The sequence below is a fragment of the Protopterus annectens genome, chromosome 4.part0 (assembly GCF_019279795.1).
Source record: "Protopterus annectens isolate FY-2018-M chromosome 4.part0, PAN1.0, whole genome shotgun sequence".
NCBI classification, from domain to species: Eukaryota; Metazoa; Chordata; order Ceratodontiformes; family Protopteridae; genus Protopterus; species Protopterus annectens.
The window spans coordinates 213862558-213884318 of record NC_056733.1 but is presented as its reverse complement, the minus strand read 5'-3'; the positions used below and the strand labels follow the sequence as shown (position 1 = coordinate 213884318).

General features: G+C 43.2%; 1 protein-coding gene across 2 annotated transcripts in view; it reads left to right on the top strand.

Annotated features, from left to right (window-relative positions):
• The window catches only part of LRRC45 (leucine rich repeat containing 45), a 1637099-nt gene that overhangs the window by 85638 nt on the left and 1529700 nt on the right, over positions 1-21761 (top strand). For both annotated transcript variants that reach the window (XM_044068217.1, XM_044068216.1), the window contains exon 2: positions 17248-17535. In XM_044068217.1, the coding sequence (XP_043924152.1) occupies positions 17304-17535 (232 nt within the window). In that variant the 5' untranslated portion in view covers positions 17248-17303. The remainder of the gene's footprint in view (positions 1-17247; positions 17536-21761) is intronic.

The window sequence follows — 21761 nt, the reverse complement described above, 5'->3', positions numbered from 1 at the left end:
ACTAGAGTTTGCAGAGTGCTTTCCGGATTACCGGAGAATCATTCTGATTTCTGGATAGTCTGGAAAAAAACAGATAGGTGACAAGCCTACTTTTCATAGCAGTTTGAATGTATATATGCAAATGCCAAACTCTAACCCTAAAGATGTACTTTACCCAACTCTGTCATGTATGAAAATTTGCCTACAAGTCTCAGGCAAATTCTTTACATGCATTTCACAAAAATAAAGAAATGCTAACTGCCTGGCAAATTGAATTGTCGATGGTAGGAGATGAAATGCTAACTGCTGGGCAAACTGGATTTTTAACGGCCAGTATAGGAACGACAGCAGAAAAGTGGTGCATCATCATCCATATAGAATTAGTAGCATAAGCAGCTATTTTCCAGTAAAAAAAAAAATAGTCAAGTTCATTAAAGATGACTGTAACTGCAGCACATCAGCAACAACAGTTAAGAATTTTGTAAATTAAAGAGTATACTGTTGGTTTTAAACTGTCTTGTACTCTACATTTGGTGCAATAACATTAACAAGCAAAAAACATTTGCAATAATACAGCCACTTAAATGGTAAGTGAAAACGATTCATTTCATTAGTCTCAGAAAAAGTTTTGTAAACAAAGGGCACATGTCGTGGTTTAAACTGTTTGATGCTCTGCTTTTGATTTACTCTCATTGTTATGAAAGAAAAATGTGCAGCAAAACACGTACTTCCCAGTAAATAAAAAGAAAAGTGCCAGAGAATCCTTAGCTTCTGAAACTGTTTTGTAAGTAGGAGTGCAAACACTGGCTCTGAGTTTACTCCCTGACACTGTTTAAAGCTTAAAACATCTACAAAAAAATTGCTGCTTCCCAGTAAATAGAGTGGTCTGACAAGTATCTTACTAGTGGAACAGTAGGTTCAAAAGCAGTTTAGTAAACTATGTATACTGCAGTAGAGATTTGAAGGTCCCACTGCCTGCCACTTGTCCTGTTAATGGCAAATGCTGTCTTGCATACAAGGTGATTATCCTCACTATGCATTTCAAGGCATGTAGTGTACACTTTTGCATTCTTTTATCCAACTGTGATAGGAGTGCAATGTTGATTTCCTCCTGCTATAACACCCTTCTAAAAATGCCTGTGGTCTTTCAGCTGAATTGCCATGAACTTTGGAGTTACTGTGTTGCTTTAAAATCTTTGGATTACACCAGTCATCATTGATGTGAAGAGCAGCACGGTGTCTTTTAACAGTTGAACACAAAGCAGGGGCTGCAGAAAACTGCATCTAATTTCTTTGAGTACCATATAAATGTAAAGTCGTGAAGCAGCTGTGGATTAAACCTGCGAAAATGCTTCTTTCCAGCATAATCCATAAATCATGTGAGGAACAGTAAATCCTTAGATGGCTGCTACTGTGCCATTAAGATTGCCTTCTTATCCACGCCATTGAGGATTGTGTGGCTCCATCATCCTTCTACAGTGTATCACTCATGCAACTGCAAAGCCTCTTATCTGTATCACACAGCTGCAAATCACTTTTGTCAAACTTAACCCATTGGACATTGTGCAGTAGAAGGAGCAATCCTGACTGCTGGAAGGCATGAAACATAAGCATCAAATGTACTTGTGCAGTGCATCTTTGTGTAGTGTATCACTAGCAACTGATAGGAAAAATAAAACAAATTCATTGTATAAAAGATTTACCAAGGTATTGTTTTTTTTTTTTTTTTTGAAAAATCTTGTGCAATAGACATAGATCAGATGTCAAAACTGCAAAAATAATATATCATGCTAGTATGTGATTAAACACAATTATCTAATTGTAATGTAGTCTGACACTGCATCATAAGTAATACATTGAAAAAGTACCTTTTTATGGGATGGCAGCTTTTATAGGTTAGGTGGTAAAGCAGAAATAGGCAACATTTGCAGGTCGATCACTGATGCACAGCTTGAAGATGCGCCTTTTCTATGTAAGGAAGACAAAAGCAAATTTTGTAAGAAGTGTAGCAAAATACTGTAATTTGTACATGTTCATACCATTTAATGTCCTACAGAAATGTTCTCATTTCTGAAAAGTCCCCTTTCACTGACACCATTTCCAAAGGAAGGATAATGTGTGCAGTTACATGCTAAAGCAGTTTGTGTATATGGGAGCCACAGGCTGTACCAGCAGTTAACAGTGGTAAGGCAGATAAAGTCAGCCTAGAAGGGTCATACGTACATCTCAATATGCACTGACAAACAGACCGTCAAAAGGTTTGATAATAATAAGAATAAGTAATTCACCAACATGTGTTAATTCTTCATAGGTTAGAGTTTTCTCTCTTTTACAATACTGACCATCAATGTTAAGTACAGAGTTCAGAATAAAAACAAATACCCCAAAATGGCACACTGTATTTTTACATTTGCATTTTTTTTCTGGAATAAAGCCCTACTGTGTGTAAACAACATGTGGTTACCAAATCAAGAAGGAGGCCAAACTTGCTGAGATCTGAACATCCTTCTCATTTCATGTACACTTCACTTTCCTCTGCTGGCACCAGATGGTTGTTTCCTCTTCAGTACAGACTTCCATCCTAGCAGAAGTAATGCAAGTTGCAGCAAAGCCAAGAATGCTGCAGCTCACTTTCTCTGGGTCAAGGACATAATCATTTCATGTACACTTCACTTTCCTCTGCTGGCACCAGATGGTTGCTTCCTCTTCAGTACAGACTCCATCCTAGCAGAAGTAATGCAAGCTGCAGCAAAGCCAAGAATGCTGCAGCTCACTTTCTCTGGGTCAAGGACATAATCAACCAATTTGCCCCCCCCCCCCCCGACTGCCCTTCATATGCAGGACATAACCCATATAGCTAAGGCTACTGCAGCAGTGATCAAATGATGAATGTCCATATATATGAAGTAGGTTGCTTGCTTTATTGGAGTCTGTTATGGTTAAGTGGGCAAGAAAGTTGCAAGAATCTATCAAAACACATTTGTTGCTGATTGTGAAGCAACCATGCGGTCTGAAGTTCACATCTTTCCCAGCCCTTCCTGTTTTTAGATGAGATTGGGATATCACATCAACTGTTGCTACCTTTCTCCAGTTCCTAGTGAATCTCCTAATTTCTTTGACAGTCATGCCTAACTGTCACAGATCTTCTCTAATGCAGTCCATCCATTTCTTGGCTGGATGTTCTCCACTCCCCTTGTTTTCTTGTGTCTTCCAAATCTGTTTTACCATGTTTGACTTCTGCTTTACTGCATGTGACCAAACCATCTTAATTTGTTTTATTTGACCTTCTGTGCAATTGGGACAACTTTGGTGTGTGCTGTAATGCCCTTGTTTCTTCATCTGTCCCACAGTGTGCATCCTACCCCCTCATCCCAGGACTTAATCTCAGTCACCTCTGCTCTGCATTCATTGCCAAGGTTTCCATGCCATACAGAAACATTGGTTGTACCATTGTTTTGTGCACCTTCCTTGGCATTCTTCTGTCGCATACTGCTTCTGGCAATTTGAACAAGCTGAAGCACCTCCGAGTCTAACTTTGACCTCATTCAGACTTCTCAGCCACATTTCCCATATACTTGAAACTTGTAACTTGTTCCCACTGTTATCCATTCTGTGTCAGTTTTCATCCACTTCTAATTTGCTGAATTTGCAATCATGACCACTGTCTTGTCAATAACTAGCTTCATTCCATGTGTCTTAAGTTTTGTATTCCATTCCCCTATTAGTGCTGAAGTTCCTGTTCAAAGTCCGCTTGTAGTGCCACATTGTCTGCGTATTGAAGTTTTGTTGATCTGTCTCCTGTGATCTGTTTGCTGTTATAGCACACCACCAGTCCGAAAAGGAGTGGTCTCAGAGAGAGAGAGAGAGAGAGACAGGTGAACTCTGATGCCTACTTGTTTTCACTGCAAATTCCGGTGAGTCCAAACACTGTTCATACTTAAATTTATCTGGTTCATTTGCATAGTCTGGACTAATTCTACCTGCATTTCCAGAACTTTGAACCATCACAGGACTTCCCAATTCAACTTTTTTGTGAACTTGGCATATGTTTTCTTTAAATCCGGCAATGCTCAGTTGGACTCTCTCATCACCAGCTCCTCCACTACTGGCCTCACTGCAAACTTTGGGTCCGTTATACATCTAGATCTTAACCAAACTGCTCATCCTTGTCTTGCTTTGTGCATTCACTTATCAGTTCCCCTCCCCAGTGCTTTATGTAAGATAATAGGGTGATACCCAGTTATCAAATAACTAAGTTGTGAATACTCCTTTTGTTTTTAAAATCCATCCTTCTCTAAAATATATAATCTGGATTGCATTTTCAAGAGTAGAGAAAGCTTTTCTTTGACAGTTTTCTAAGCATTCTGGATGGGTCATCTATGTCTGTAGATACAAGGCTTGATATTCAGCTAAAACATACTGAATGTAAAGGAAAAAAAGTAAAAAAAAATACTATAGTCCGTTTGTGTGAGGTATTTATCATAAAATGTATACATATACATGTGTTTGTGTGTGTGTGTGTGTGTGTGTGTGTGTGTATATATATATGTATGTATGTATGTGTGTGTGTATATATATATATATATATATATATATATATATATATATATATTTATATATATATATATATATGTATATATATATATATATAGGACCCGCGGTAGTGGTGCTGCGGTAGCGTTGTCCCGTTCGATTCTCAGGTAGAGCGTCTTCTGTGTGGAGGCATGCACGAATGAGCGTGCCTTCGTTACAGGTTGTGCGTCAGGGCTGGTAACTTGGCACGTAAAAATCCACTACCAAACATTAGCGGACTGGAGTTCCGCGGTGGCGACCCCTAACCTGGGATAAGCCGAAAGACACAACACAATAAATATAAATAAATAAATAAATATATATATATATATATATATATATATATATATATATATATATATCTATTGTGTGTGTGTGTGTATATAAATACACATATATATGTTTATGTATATACACATACAAACAAGTATTTACATAGGTGCTGCCTGCATACAATTGATTATACTGTAAGAGAGAGAATTAGCTGAACTGGGAAAATAAACTTAATTTGGGAGAAATAACAGCGTTGCATTATTTTCATAAATTTATATACAAACTGAATACTTAAAGAATAAAGAAAAGTGAGCCTAAAACCTCTTCATTGTGGAATTTTTTTTTTACCCTGATCATTCATAGTAAATTTATAGTGTGAAAGGCCAAAGCACTACACCCACCATTAGGAGAGCTGCAGTGGTGCCACACATCACTGGTCTGGATCTCTGCTTTGTGAGTTTCTACGTGATGTATTGTTTAACTTCAACCTCCCAGAGAGATCCGGCACAACTAGACCTGGAGATTCTACCCACAAGGGACAAATGACATCGGATGACCCGTGACGAAGGACCTAGGCATTTGATGGCCTAACACCAACTGCATCTCCCTTCAAGATCCATCTCCCTTCAAGATCTCCTCCCTAAGCTTGGACCACAGGGAACACATGGCAAGTAGAAACTCACCGAGAAGGGATCCAGATCATTGATGTGACATCAACTATAACTATCCTAATGGTGAGTGTAGTGCTTTGGTTTTTATTAAATTTTTTTCTTACCACTAGACCCAGAAGATGACTCAGACTCGGTGGATGGGTTATCTGATCAACCTCGGCACCTTTTTCAAGCTCTTGGATCCAGAGCTCAGGCTGTTCACTTACCCACAATTCCCTGTTGTCACTGCAATACCCCAAATGTCATTTGCTGCCTTTTCAGTCAAGACTGTGCTCATCACTAAGATAAGTTATTTTCACTAATTCAAAACTACTTTTTTAAAAAAAAAATCCTTATCTATCTTTCTATTATCCTAGTAGCTGTTATTAGCTAAGCTCTCTATTTTTTTTAACTTGTTAGTGTTTTTGGGAATGTCTTTCCCACCCTTTCTACCTTGGTTTAAAAATTAGATTATATTTATCTTATCTTTCTGCTGGTAACAGATAATGTTTTTGTAGTAGTGCTCTTGTTGTTATGCATAGTTATTTGACTTTTTGGTCTGTTTTTTGTGTAGTGTGTTAACTTATTTGCTGAGCTATTATGTCTGACTAGGCCTCTGCCTTAAAAAGTGTAGTACCTGCAGGCACAAAGTCTGCCCTCCCATCCCCCCAAGCTCAACTCTGTCAGCTTTGATGCTGAGCTGGATCGAGGCAAAGATCTTATGGGGGTTATCAGATCCTAAGGGGTCTACCTTGGCACCGGTCTCAGCTTCAGCTTTTAAAGCATTTGAAAGGGTTTTGTCCTGTTCAAGAGAACAGGTCTGTCAAATGCACTTGATGTCCTCCCAACCTCCTTCATAACCTGTTGCTCCTCCTTCCATTCATCCTATCAAACAGGATCAGCCAACCTCAGTAAGGCTTGAGGGTTCTCACTTGGAGAGTACCTGTTCCAGTTCAGAGCCTTGTCCAGAGCCTCCTACTGGAGAAGGCCACAGGAAATGGACTTGCAAGAGGAGGCATCTGGACTCCACTCAGGAGTCAATCACTTGATCTAAGAACTTGGAGGCAGGGTTGGGGTCCCCTAGACCCCTCTAGAAGACATTTCCTTCAGAGACCATCTCAAATTGATGAAACAAAGTGGGGGTTGGTCCACCAAAGCCCCCTTCCAAGAGGAGTATGTATTCCTTGAGACTTTCATGGCTGGCTAATCCTGCCTGCTGATGAGCTCATTGATTTGGTCTTGCAGCAGACTTGGAAGGAGTCTGACATGGCTGAGCCGATACCCAGAAAACCCAACAAAATTTGCATTGGAGCAAGGGTCTCTCTGTAAATGTCATGGTGATAGTGGCAGCCACTAAGAAGGAACTTTCTGAAGAAAGCACCTCTGCCCATCTCCCCAAGTGTTTCCAGGGTGATGGACAGATATTGAAAGCAGACGTGTTTAAGTAATGTTTGCTGTTTACATGCTGAACTGTGTAAGCCATATGTCTCACTTTCAGCTTGACTAAGGAACTCTCCAAGTTCCTCTCTGGTAACTTGCCGGCTGATGTGCAGAAAACTGTGGAATCACAGCCATCTACCTTTCAGCCTATGTCTGTGTTCATGCAATTGCCAGCTGATGGCTCACCGAGAGCGGTAGGCACTGACATTGCTATTTTCCAAAATCAACTGGATGCAACTCTGCAATTTTGCAGAGATCTTCAAGACATTCTTTGTCAATGCTCCCTTCAATGGTTCAAAACTCGTTGGTCCAAAGGTCAAAGGTACACATCAGCAGAAATGAGCAGAAAGGCAAAATTCTGTTTGCAATAATTATATGGTTCTCCATCCCCCCCAAAGGACTTTTCACCAAAACCAGAAGGGTGGAAAAACATTATGGCTTCATAAATCACAGAATTTTGCCCAAGACAGGGAAATGACTTCAATGGATGTTACTTCAGGGGCAGTGGTGGAATGCAGAATCAAGAATTTTGAGGTCCCTTTACTGAGAAACCCTTCACTGCTTCAGAACAGTTGCCTCAAATGCCGTACTCTAGAGGCAGTCAAGGGGTGCTTATCTCTGCAACCTCTTGCCTGACTTTTCGTCATTTAAGATTTCTGAGTGCAGAAGGTAATCACCAGAGACCACATTATTTGCTTTGTCGTCCCCCACAAGCAAAAAAAAAAAAAAAAAAAAAAAGAAAAACCCCAGACGTTCACCCAGTCAGAGGAAATAAGCGACAGCAGAACTGTCAAGGCTGCTAGAAAAGTGAGTAATTTAAGTGGTCCCACCAGACCAGTGCAGATTTGGAGTCTACTCAGAGTTTGTTTTGGCTGTGAAAAAGACCAGGGACCTCAGGCCCATTTTGGACCTTGGACACCTGAATCAGTTTGTGAAGCAGACAAGTTCCAGTTGATCATGGCTGAGTCCATTTTGCCTCTCCTGTGAAAGGATGACTGGATGTGCTCAGTAGACCTTTAGGATGCTAACTACAATGTCAAGATAGCGAGGCAGTCCAGGAGGTTTCTCTGCTTTTGGCTGGGAAGGAGTCACTTCCAGTACAGACCACTGCTGCTTAGTTTCACCACATCCCTCAGGTGTTCACCAAATTTATGGCAGGGTATATAAGGCTACAAGGGTTCCATTTATTCCCCTGTGTAGATTGGCTTCTCACTGCACTTGCAAGAGATCTGCTTATTGAGTGCAGGGGCTTCTTGCACAAATTAGCTCAACATTTGGGGATCACTGTAAACTTGTACAAAAGCCAGCTGACGTGGAGAAAGACAACAGAGTTCATAGGGTGACACCTGAATACATCCCAAATTGCCAAGCTTCCAGATTCAAGAGTTCTCTCATTCAGTAACCAAGTTTCTGAAGTCATTTCTTCAAATACCCACAGGAAGGATAATTCTTCACCTATAGACATTAATGCTTGCATCCATTACACTGATTTCTCAGGACAGATTTTACATGACATTATGTCCAATGGTCAGTGATGCATCAAACCTTACAGTTCCCCATACATCTCACAGCAATATGCAGGCATCATATTTTTTTTGGTTGACTTCCCCACTAGTTACCTGGAATTGTCCTTTTATTTTTTCCTCCCATGACAGTGACAGCAACCGTGACTATGGATGCATCCCTTCGGGGGGAGGGGGCATTTCAAAGGGAAGATTTATTTATTTTATTTTATTTATTTTACATTTGTTGACCGGGATAGTCTGACTAGATACATGTCTATTTTCAGCGGAGGCCTGGGGAGAAAAGTTCCAAGGTAGTCAGAGTCAAAAATATAACAATGTAGACATAATTATAGGTAAGTTATTTACAGAGGATACATGAAAAAACATGAGATAGGCAAGTTCACAGGTATAGTTATTTCTGGTTTAAGTCAGGGGAATACATTGACAGTAGGCAGAAAGTAATATATTATATACATTTATGAGGAGGGTTAACCAGGCTTGTTACAGTGGCAAAGCCAGTTTAGTGCCAGATGTTGTCTGAGTTTGGTTTTAAATTGGCAAAAAGTACATGTGACAGAGGCCAGGTTTTGCATCAGTATCTTGGAGAATGAGGGTAGATCTCCTAGTGTTGCAGGCCTGTCAGGACTCCCTCCTCAAGAGTGTGATATCTGTCCAAATGGACAACATGGCAGTTGTCTGGTATATCAGCAAGTGGGGAGGAACCTGTTCATATCCATAATGCTAGAGAGCCACGAGGATGTGGCAATGGTTCCCAATGCTTTCTGGTGGAAGTGATCATTGTGGGGAGTTCCAGTGTCTTGGCAGACAAATTGAGCAGAACTGTTCTTCTGGCTCATGAGTAGTCCCTAAACCAGTCAGTTTAGCAACTATAATTTTCAATTGCTGGGGCCAGCCATGCTATGACCTCTTTGCATATTGCATATACACCAATTACAGCAGCTACTTTGATCACCTGAGAGGGCAGTCACCACATTTCCACCCTTTCCCCTTATAACAAAGTTTTTTGCAGAAAGCCATCTGCTGCAAGACAACAGTGATTCCATTTTCTCCAGGCCCTGGCATGTCTGTTTTTCTTCTTCTGGCATCATCTGAAATATTCTGTTGGATGCTGGATCCCCTTCCATGCTTTCTGTCTCACCCGTCTGGCCAACCTCATTGAGGCTGGAAAGCAGTAAAATTAACCACATAGTTCCTCCAGTTCCAATGATGGCCAGGGATGCCAGGCTTTCCACATCATCTACTTGCATATTATCTTTGTCACAAAAACTAACACAAGGCAAGTTTACAAAACTGAATGGAAAAGATGTTCTATTTGGGCTTACTCTAAAGGCTTAGATCCTTTCTGAGCAACCCTACCATTTATTCTTTTTTTCCTGGTGGGATTATTCCAGGAGAGTGGTAGCTTTTCCACATTTAAAGTTCAGTTAGCAGCTATATCCAAAGGTTCAGTTAGCAACTATATCCAGTTTAAAGTAGAACTCCATTGCTTCTCTGAAACTCTTCAAAGCTTATTTAAAAGGAAATGTTTCTTCTTAGACCTTTTGAGAGAGATCCAGTTTATCCTTGTGATATTACCTTGTTGCTTCAGGCCCTAATTGACCCCATTTTGAACCAGCAGAACTGAAATATCTGAAGTAGTTAACTTCATTTGATCAGCAAACTGTGGGTATCGGATCCGACCCGGATCCGAGCTGGCAGCTTTCCAAGCTAGAGATCCGAGCTCCAAGCTCCTCCCCCTTACCCATAATACCCTGCTACCTCTCTCTAGTCTCCAGATCTCGTTTGCTGCAGCTTCTTGAAGCACGAATGACGAGCTCCTGGCAGTTTTGTGAGTGGTTTCATAGGGTTTTTTACTCCGTTTTTTTCTCAAAAAAATTGTGTGTGTGTATTAGTCGACCCTTAGTTTATTTAGCTTAAATTGTTTTAGTAGTCAGTTAGTCTTAACCTTTCCCTTCCCCTTCTCTGTGTGTGAGGGTGTATGTGTGTGTTGTCATGGCCGAAGGCCCTAAGGCCCTATTTTCTGAGTGTGGCCATAAGCTGTCCCCAGCCGATGGCCACACTCAGTGTGTTATTTGCCTGGGGGTTGCTCATTTTATCATCAGGCTGCCTGATTTGTGCCGCCTTCAACCCCCGGGCTTTGAGGGACAGGAGGACAAAGTTAATCCTTGCAGGCCTTTTGCCTGCGGATTCTGCTTCTTCCTCCTCTCCCTCAGTGGCACCAGCCATGGCTGCGGCTGTTCAGCCTACTGTTCCTGCTCCCCTGGCCGGAAGTCAAACTCCCACTGTGTCCCAGGGAGAGAGGGACGCCAGTAAGAAAGATGGGCATAGAGAGAAGGAAAGAGACAGGGAGAGGCATAGGAGCCATAAATGGCGGGCCGATTTCTGCTCCCTCGGCCCCGCCGGCTAAGCAGCTCCTTTCTCCCTTGAAGGTCTCCTGGTCTTCCCCCTCTCGGCTCCGTTCTCCATGTTTCTCTCCGGAGCCAGAGGAGGAGACCCGGTCACCTTTGAGGTCATCGAGGCGGCCTTCCTGGCTAGCCTCGGCGGCTTCTCCTAGGTCAACTAGGAGCCTTTCGGATGCGGACATGGACCGGATGATGCGTCGCTTCCTCCAGGCCCAGATGCAGATGGGAATGCACTTGCCTTCCCCCTTTCTTTGCACCCATTGCTCATTTTCCGATACATTATCGGGTTTCGGAGCCATCGGATCTGGATAGCATCGGAGCCAGGGAGTCTGTGCCGATAGTAATCACTACTTCCACGCCAGCTGTACCCTCAAGTTTGTCTGGTCCTTTTTCAGATCCGAGCTCTCGGGGTCGTGAGCCGAGCCTCGGATCTGGAGGTGTGAGTGTGTCTTCAGCCCCGATGCAGTCAAAGCTCACTTCTCTTTCAGGTCCGATCAGGGGGCTGCTCTCAGATCCTAGGGAGAGCGGTTCACCGTCGGCCTTTGTCGTGGAGAGGGTCCTCTTGAGGGATTCGAGGCCCCTGGCTTGTGGTACGGATCCACCCACCATTCCCTCGCAGATGGTCCTGACTTCCATCATCCGGCCCCAAGGACAGCCTGCGTCTACGTCCCAGATGGTTCCCCTAGAGGAACAGGACCTGGTTGGTGAGCCCTCCTCAGACAGCCCCCCCCCCGAGGAGGCTCCTCACAAACGAAAGTGTAAAAGGTGGCACTTTGACTTCCCCGAGTCCCTCACGGAAGACACTGACTTGGAGGAAGGGGAAGGTTCCCCCAGGTCACCCCCTGAAGACATCATGGAGATGCTGTGCATTAGAGGGGGGTGGTCAACCCAAAAACCTTCCTTGGATGAGTCTGTGTTTCTGGAGGCATTTGACGCAGGCCCATCTACCTCTTGGGTGTCCCCTCCAGCTGACCCCCTGGTAGAGCTTATAACTACTAGGGCGTGGAAGGAGCTGGACACTGTAGAGCCGATCCCCAGAAGACCAGATAAAATCCTTAGTCCCCTGACGGACAGGACGGTGTGGAGCAAAGGTTCCCCAGTAGATGCCATGGTGTTGGCGGCTGCCACCAATAAGGAACTGGCTCAGGATAGTTCCTCGGTACATCCTCCCAACAAGGAGTCTCGGACGATGGACCACATTGGAAAGCGGATATTCGCTTCAGCCACCTTCTCCATAAGGGCGCTGAACTACTTGGCACATGTGATTCGCCTTCAGCGGGATCTAATCAAAGAGTACGCTGGGTCACCCCCAGAGTCCATGTCGGCCGAAGACAAAAGAACCTTCTCGGCACGAATGGCCACTGTAAAGTCGGTATCCAGCACTTCTGTGCGGCTTCTCTCCCATGCCACGGAGGGGGCGGCTAGAGCCAGCGGAGCAGGCATCGCCTTGAGGCTTCATGCCTGGCTCCGTCTTTGCGATTTTGTGGAACCCTTCAAGGCGTCCTTCGCAAACGCTCCCTTTGACGGTTCTACCTTGTTTGGCAAGACTGTCTGCGATACCCTACTCCAAAGCGAGAAAGACAGGAAGATGTTGTCTGCCGTCGGAATCCGCTTCTCGGCTCCTCAAAAGTCCTTTTCCAGGAACCAGAGAGGACAAAAGAAGATGTGGTTCCGGAAATCTCAACAATCCCGTGTCGCTCCGGACCCTTTGTCCTTCAGAGGCAGGGGAGGACAAGGCGGATGCCCGCCCAGAGGCAGAGGGGGGCCGAAGAATTTTGGGTCAAGGGAACCTTTTTCCGACTGACCCACGCAGCAGCCCTGAGGGGTTGCCTGACTGCTCCTCTCTGGTGGCAGTCGGGGGGGGCGTTTCTCGGAACACCTAGCACATTGGGAGTCCATCACAACAGATCGCTGGGTGCTTCGAATAATATCCAGAGGCTACTGTATTCCCTTTGTGAACCCTCCCCCTCAGTTGGGCACCTCCCCGATGTCCCAACCAATCAGAGGGAGGCGGCAGCTTTAGAGATAGAAGAGCTGCTAAGAAAAAGAGCCATCCAGCGTGTCCCCCCAGGCCAGTTCGGATCAGGCAATTACTCCAGGTTCTTTTTGGTGCCAAAAAAGACGGGGGACTTGAGGCCAATTCTCGACCTGTCTACATTAAACCTGTCCGTTGCCAAGGAGAAATTCCGGATGGTCACCATTCAGTCTATTCTCCCCCTTCTGCAGGAGAACGACTGGATGTGCTCCATAGACCTCAAGGATGCGTACTATCACATTCTAATGAACAGGTGATCCAGGAGGTTTCTCCGCTTTCGGTTGGGGGCCAGTCATTATCGGTTCAGGGTCCTCCCTTTCGGCCTCACCACAGCCCCCAGCATGTTCACCAAGGTCATGGAAGTTGTAGCGGCCCACCTGAGGCTTCAGGGAATACAGGTCTTTCCTTACCTGGATGACTGGCTCTACGCCGCTCCCACCAGGCATCTACTATGCTCGGCCAGGGATTATTTCATGCATTTGGCCCACCAGTTGGGGATCACCATAAATTACAAAAAATCGTCTCTTCAGCCTGCTCAGGTCCTGGACCTCATAGGGGCCAGAATAGACACGCTTCAGTCCAAGGCCTTCTTGACATCGGACAGACTCCGCAACCTAACTCTCCATGTCTTAGCCCTTCTACAGTCTCCGGCCCCACCAGCGGAATTAGTCCTGAGGGCTCTAGGGTCTATGGCGGCTATCAACCTTTCACCCCTAGCCCACTTGAATATGAGGGTTCTTCAATGGACCTTACAGGTCCAGTGGTCCATCCTTCGACATCCGTTGTACTCCCTGATTCCCCTCAGCAGGGTTTGCAGGGAATCTCTGCTTTGGTGGCTCCATTCCTGAGAGCTTCGGGAAGGGCGGCCCTTTTTGATGCCTCTACCCCAAGCCACGGTGACCACGGACGCTTCTCACCTAGGGTGAGGGGGCGTTGCATGGGCAGAACCGTCCAAGGCACATGGACTCCAACAGAGACTGTTCTGCATATCAGTGTTCTGGAGATGAGGGCAGTGCTTCTAGCGTTGCAAGCTCTCCATGCCCTTCTTCCTCTAGGGACTATTGCAATTCAGACAGACAACATGTCAGTGGTCTGGTACATCAACAAATGGGGGGGAACCAGGTCTTAACCCTTTGGCGAGAGGCCATGAGAGTTTGGGAGTGGGCGATATCCACCAACCGTTTTCTGCTAGCAACGCACATTCTGGGTCGGTCCAACATTCTAGCGGACAAGCTGAGTCGAACTATCCTCTCACCTTATGAGTGGTCTCTGAACCCCTTAGTAGCGAAACAGATCTTCCTCAAATGGGGGTCAACCTTGCTGCCATCTGTTCGCATCGCCTAAAGTGCAGCGAGTTTTTCGCTCTAATCCCTCCACCAGGGGAGACCCCCAGAGATGCTCTAGTTCATGCTTGGCCATCCAGTCTTCTTTATGCTTATCCTCCTCTCCCATTAATGACAAAATTCTTGCAGTAAGCTCGTCGGTTGGGGAGCAAGGCTATCCTCATAGCCCCATTTTGGCCTCGTCAAACCTGGTTCCTGTACCTACGGTCTCATCTCATAGCTCCTCCTTGGATCTTAGATCCCATTTTGGATCTGATTTCTCATCCTTCGGGATTGAAAACTGCGAACCTGGGCGACCTCAAGCTTTCCGCTTGGTTGATCCAGTTCCGTTAGTGGCTAGGACTCCCGGCATCTCGTCTGCAGTTAAATCCATCCTGGTGGCGGCACATAAACCTTCTACCAGGAAAGTCTACAACAGTAAATGGAAATGTTTTTCTATCTGGGCCAGGCAAAGGAATTTGGACCCCTTTATGGCTCCCATTCCAGCAGTACTTGAGTTCTTATCCCACATCTTTCATCAAGGGGCCAGTTCTTCAACTGTGAAGGTTCAAACGGCAGCCATTTCACACTTCCACATCGGAGACAATCTTGGTCCCTTAGCTTCCTCTAAAGATCTGTAAGTCCTTCTTGAAGGGTACCTTTCTTTTAAGACCTCCTGTCAAGAATGCTGTTCCTCCATGGGATCTAACCTTAGTCCTCCAGGCTCTTACTGCCCCCCCCCTCCACTTTGAGCCTGCAGCTTTGGTTGACTTATTTGTCTTGAAAAACTGCCTTCTTGATTGCTATTACCTCAGCTAGAAGGGTATCGGAATTTCAGGCCCTTTGTACTAAACCTCTGTATCTTGTCTTCCATAAGGACAGAGTATCCCTGAGGACTAATCCCTCCTTTTTACCTAAAGTGGCTTCCGAGGCTAACATCAACCAATCCATTAATCTGCCTGTTTTCTTTCTTAACTACCAGAACAAGGGAGAGTACAGACTACATTCATTAGATGTGCATAGACAATTGTACTTTTATTTGCACAGAACAGCTGCCTCGCGTAAGTCGGAGCAGCTCTTTGTTTCCTTTGCTAAGCCATCTTTGGGTAAACCAGTAATGAAGGTGACTCTAGCTGGGTGGATATCTCACTGCATTTTACTCGCGTACAAAATTTCTGGTCGGCCTGAGCCCGTGGGGGTTCATGCTCATTCTACCCGTTCTATGGCTACCTCTGCTGCCTTTTGGTCAAGGGTACCCTTGGATGACATATTTGTTCGGCGGCTACATGGGCTTCCTCTCATACCTTTATTTCTCATTATAAATTAGATCTGATATCCAGAGAAAGGGCAGCCTTTGGCTCTGCAGTGCTCCGGAATATTCTTCCTTGAGGACCTCCCAAGTCTTTGGTAGCTGGGGACTCTGTCCCACAGGTTGCTGATCAAATGAAGTTAACTACTTCAGATAAAGAAGTTATGTACTTACCATAACGTTCCATCTGAGTAGGTAACTTCATTTGTCAGCAACCGACCCCCCCCTCCGTCCCCCTAACCTGTAGTTCGTTACCTGAATAATTAAGTGATTCACTCCTGGTAGGTATCAGGTTAGGATGTTCAGGTTTTTGCTTGTTTTAGTGTTGTCTGATAATTGGGCAAACTCGATCTGAGGACTGGAGGGAGGTAGCAGGGTATTATGGGTAAGGGGGAGGAGCTTGGAGCTCTGATCTCTAGCTTGGAAAGCTGCCGGCTCGGATCCAGTTTGGATCAGATACCCACAGGTTGCTGACAAATGAAGTTACCTACTCGGATGGAACGTTATGGTGAGTACATAACTTTTTTATTTGTGGGGAAAAAATGTTGTAGTGACCATGTCAGTTAGGAAAATTTCTGAGTTACAAGCCTCATCTTGCAAACCTCTCAACTTCCTTTTTCATAAAGATAGAGTATCTGTTCAAACCAGTCCAATTTTTTTTCACACAAATGGCCCCAGAAGCTGCCATTAACCAGACTATTAACCTATCAGTTTTCTTCCCAGACTTTTCTAATAAAGTGGAATAAACCTCGCACTTGACAGATGTACACTGTCAGTTAAGATTCTGCCTGTATCATACCAAAGACATTAGGAAAACAGTCCAACTTTTTCTTTCCTTCTGAAAAACAAAATTGGAATATCATGTTTCTAAAATCACATTGGCCAGGTGGCTTTCTGATTCTACCACCTTTCTTTATAAAGAAAATGATTTGTCTGTACCAAACAAAGCAAAGGCCCGCTTGACCAGAGCAACACTGCTTACTTTGCTAAAGTACCAGTGGATAAGATTTATGTTGTGGCTACTTGGTCTTCTATTCACACCTTTGTCTTCCACTAAAAGCTGGACATACACTCTAGATCCTGCACATCCTTTGGTTCTGCCACTCTTCAGAATATCCTATGAAACCACACTGATTGCTAGTAGCTGAGGAATCTGCTCGTGTGTTGAATTGGACAGAAAAGACAATATCTCATGTGAAAGTTACATACTTGCCATAACGCTAGATCTATGTTGTCTTCTCCTGTCTGGCTCAACCTTCCCTCCCTCTGCCCCCCTTACCAAAATTGTCATTTAATGGCTCTCCATTAATGGACTGGGACCTGTCCAGGGCATTATCTGTTCAGCCTTGAGCTGACTTTTCACCCTTCTCATTATTCGTATGCTGTCCTAAAATTTTTGTGCCATTGGGTAAGGTATTTGATACAAATGACCAAATATGACCTGAGGTATTGTAAGGACAAGAGGGTATTATGGGTAGGGTAAGAGCCTGAACCCTAGATCTAAGAGCTTGAAAAAAGGCACTGGGGTTAGATCTGTTCAGATAACCCATCCACTGAGCCAGATGGAAGAAGACAACACGGATCTAACATTATGGTAAGTGCTTAACTTTCGTATATGTTTAACTAAAGACTGCAAGCAACAGTGCCAAAATCTAGACTTGCTTTGTGCTTGTGTCTTATGGCTCTTTATGACGTTTCTTCATTATCCATTAAAGAGTTGCTTTTTTATCATTTCACAGTCATGTCCTTGAATGAAAGGAGTGATGCTTCAGAAGGCAACATGTGTTCATGAGGTATGGAAGATCTCCGGAGGACATACGTCAGCATTTGCAAGGAGGAAGGAGTAGAGCCTCAGGAGTATGTCCTGGGCCAGCTTTCTGAGCTGCAGGACTCAACAGGCAGGCCTCGGCTTAATCTTTCCACACATTGTCTCTCAGTAGATACTTGTGCTATTCTGGGGAAGGTTTTACAGAAAGAGGTCTTATGTACTGAAGTAGTACTGAGTGACTGCATGCTGAGTGAAGAGGGTAAGCTCTGATACAGTTTCATGTTTAAGTAAATGCACATGTGAACAGTTTCTTCATTGTTTTTCTTGTGCTTTCTTGTTTATTTGTTGTTTTAATGGAGAAAACATCTAATCCAAAATGGACCGTTTTCAGACAGCTCACAAGACAGAACACTTCTCTTGCACTTTATGGGTTATATACATAATGAAACGTAAGGAACAAACTGAAGACTTTTAACTAATTATTTAAACATTTATTGATTGTTTTGTTTTCGTTTTGTTGCCAGTGGTGTCAAACGTGGTAAAACATAGTTTCAGTGGTACCTGGGGAGAAAGTCTTCTACTACAAAGATTATTCTTACAAAGTTAGTAGGCACATAAAGTATAATGCAGATCTGCATTGTTGATTGGAGCAAACTATACAGTTAGAAAATAATGTTAATCCATTTTAATTATTGTATTGAAAATCAGTGCATGCTGTGTGAACATATTAAGGTTATCTAATCCAAGATGATTTAGAAGAGCAAATGTTACTTTAAGATATAACTGATAAAAATGAAGAATCATCACATGGAATGTTTATTTGGATATCTGTACCATTATACTTCAATATCAAGCATGTACAGATATAAGCAAGTGCATGATTAAGAATTAACTTGAAACTGCAGTGTCAATGGCATACAGGGTTAGAGCCCTGACTTTGATCCAGGTAACCCGAGTTTTGTCAGTGGCTCAGGAGCTTGATAGCACTGTAGGGAAATATGGGGATGCCTATCCGGGGGAAAGTGGTGGAGTCCTGACCATCTTACACTGACATTCTTGGATGCAATCTGTGTTGGAGGATAGGCACAGAATCACTAGGCAGGGACCAGTGCAAGGGCAGGCATGTGTATAGCATGATGGCAGTGCCCTTAAGATCATGCATGAATTATTAGATGGGCATTATTAGTCTATACATGGATGTAGGTGCCAATTTCACCATTCAAGGTGAAGGGTTAGGGTCCTTCATATAATATTGGCATAGCAGGATGCCATTGAGAGCACAAACTCCCCAAAGGCTGTCTGGATAACAGCCTCTTCCAACACTCCTACCCTTATGAGATCTTAGAGAAGATTTCCCATCCCTGACGAATGAATGACCTTAAGTTTATTTTATTTTTATTTTATTGTATTGAAAAATTGACTACCAGGATAGAGCATTGACCACAAGGTACCAGTTTCAGTCTCAGCATGCGAATCAGAATAACATTTAATACGAGACTACAAAGTATGGTGGAAATACATGTTTGTAAAATACCATTATCAGCTAATAAAAATGTAAAGTGTTTCTACAATTTTAACATGTATTACATGAGATGTTTTGATTTTTGTGAACAAAAAATGAGGTGATAATTACAGCTGTGTGTTATCTTAAGTGGGAATAATACAATCACTGAGTGGAGTGAAGGGTGTTAAACATTGGTTGTCACTAATGGGAAGGAGACATTTATGTTACACAAAAGATTGTGAGTGAGAAGTGAAGATTGCTGCAACACTAGTAATAGAGAGTGATGTGGCTCAGTTTAGGTGATATGGCTGGATGAGAGGCAGTGACATTTGTATGAGAGGAGATGGGCCTTTGACTGAGCCCTAAATGTTTGGAAAGATGTGTTTTTTTTTTTTTTTTTTTTTTTTTTTTTTTGGGAGGAATGCTTTCCCTGAGTTTGACCCATTATAGAGAAGCAATGATTTGTACAATGGAGTTTAGTTGTGGTTGTGGTTTCTGAGTCTGTAAGACTGTGGTTAGTTTAGCTGCTAGGGGAGAGAAGGTCTGGTTGACTATGAATTTGAATAGCTGGGATCCTAAGAGACAGTCAACCTTTTGGACAGGAAGACTTTTTGCTTTATCACTGTTTTAAACTGGTGTTCATTTTAGGGGACTGGATAATACATTTACAAATTGTATTGATTATTGCCTTGAATGCACATGGAATTTGTTTTGATGCCAAGGCTATGGGGGAGGCCATATTCAAGTTGGGAGCATAGAATGTCTTTTTCTATGACTGTTCTGTTATGGAAGTTTTAGTGAGAAAGGGGGATATCTTAACGGGCAAAACTAGGAGAGAGTTGACTTTTTTTTCCCCCTTGTATAGTCAAGCTAGATGGAAAGTTAAGGGAGCAGTCAAGCCAAATCCCAGGGTATGTAAAAGAAGTAGGTTTTTATGGGGGTGTTGTGTCACAGATATGCAAAGAGTTTTGTGTTTTAAGTTTCTATTTGGTGACAAAAATCATAGCTTTGGTTTTGTTGGAACTGAGAAAGAGGTGTTTGTTGAAGGTCTAGTGGAGGAGAGCCATAACGTTCAACTGTCCAGATTTTTACCTTGTAGTTTTGGTCTGTTCCTCACAAAATTTGTGGTTTTCTGGCAAATCAGAAAGGATTGGATTAATTAAATAATGACGTACATTTGAGTTTTAGGCTTCATAACCTACAGAAAATAGATGGCAACAAGCCTTTTATTCTAGCAGCTCTCTAAATTTGTTTATAGGAGCAATGTTTAAAATTTGTCCCTGTTTTTGGGCCCCCCCAGCATTGTTTTTGGCGTTGTCCAGATTTCTTCTGCTAAGAGGTTGGGAGGTATGATGAGGGCTAAGAAATCTACTTGCAGGTCTGTCTGGAGGTTGTTTATTTGTTTGTGTGATACAGTGCAATACCATCTATGCAGGGAAGGAAGGGGAGGGAGGAAATGAGATATGTCATGGGGATGTTTTATTTATAAAGATGGAAAATAGTGGATGACCAAGTGTGGAACCTTGAGGTACTCCTTTTTTGAAGGCTGTCTGATTGGGAAATCAAGGAATGAATTTTGACAGAGAAGTGGTGATTTATGAGAGAGTTTTGAAGCCAAGATAAGTAATCAGGACTTGCGCCTCTTTGTAGTAGGTGATGGAGGATGTTGTAGTCAAAGGCTATTGTGAGGTTGATAAAGATGTGCCACTGAGCTGGCCTGTAACTGTTGCTGGTAGTATTTCATTGGTCAGGAACAATAGAGCTGTGAGTATGCCATGATGGACAAGAAATTATGTTTGTCGAGGAGGAGATTGTAGGTAGTGATGTAATGGGTTAGTTGAACATGAATAATTTTTTTCATGCAGTTTGCCTGGAGTGAGAAAGTTAGAGATTGGCCTGTGCTGGGAAATTTTGATGGGGCTAGATTGTTTTCCATATGTCTGGCATAATATTAATTATTAGGCAGAGATGAAAGATTTGCTGCAGAGATGTAGCAAGGAAGACCCTGTAGTGGTATATGAACTAGAGATAAAGGCTGCTTGCACCTGGTGGTCTCTTAGTTTTTATTTGTTGCAGAAGAAGTTCCAAGTCTCTTAGTTAAATTTGTTGTAAATAAAACTGAGGAATTTAGAGAGGTGGTTCTGGGAGTTGGGGGATGGGTGATAGTGTGAGTGTTTGATGGGTTAGGCAGGTTGGCGAATTCGGAGAGGAAGTCAAAGGGAGAGAGAATGCAGAAGTTGCTTTTATCTCTTATTTTCAGTATCCTCTCCTGTGATTCAGTTCACCTCTTTCCAGAACCGTTTCAGTGATTTTAAATTAGGATGTTTGAAATGTTTTCATGTGTGCGTATTTGAGTCATTTTGCTTGTTTGAGAGGTTTCTGAGTGGGATATATTGTTGCCTGTTGCTATGGCAGGTGTTGTTTTTCTGTGCTTGCCATGTGTCTTCTCTAAGTTTTAAAAGTGACTTCAGTTCAGGGGTTAGCCAGCCATTTCTTTTATGGTTTGAAGAGTCAAAATTATAAGGAAGGATATGCCGTGGAGGGATCTGGTTATACTGGTGAGAGCTTCTGCATCAAGGTTAGAGTTTTTTAGATTTAATATGAAAAAACAAGAGTCTCTAATTGAGAGAACCTTTTTACATGTTTTATGTTTGAATCTGTCTTGTCTCTAAACATGTTTAATTTGGAGGGAATTTTTGTTGTGAAGTATGTATTCTAAATCTTATTGTGTAAGATTAAACTGGGGTTGTTCGACTGGAGGATGCTCAATGGTTGGCATGGTTGGCAGGTGGGGGGAGGGGGACCAAGAAAAAAATATTTGGAAGGCAGGGAGGTGAGCCTAGAAAAACATAATTTACTTGAATTTGTATCAGGGCCTTTTGCAAAAAATCCAGTAACTCTGGCATTATGTGATTACAGAACCGTATTCTGTATCACACTAATTCCTATTAGGCGCATGAAGAAATGGCTTCCCTCTTTTT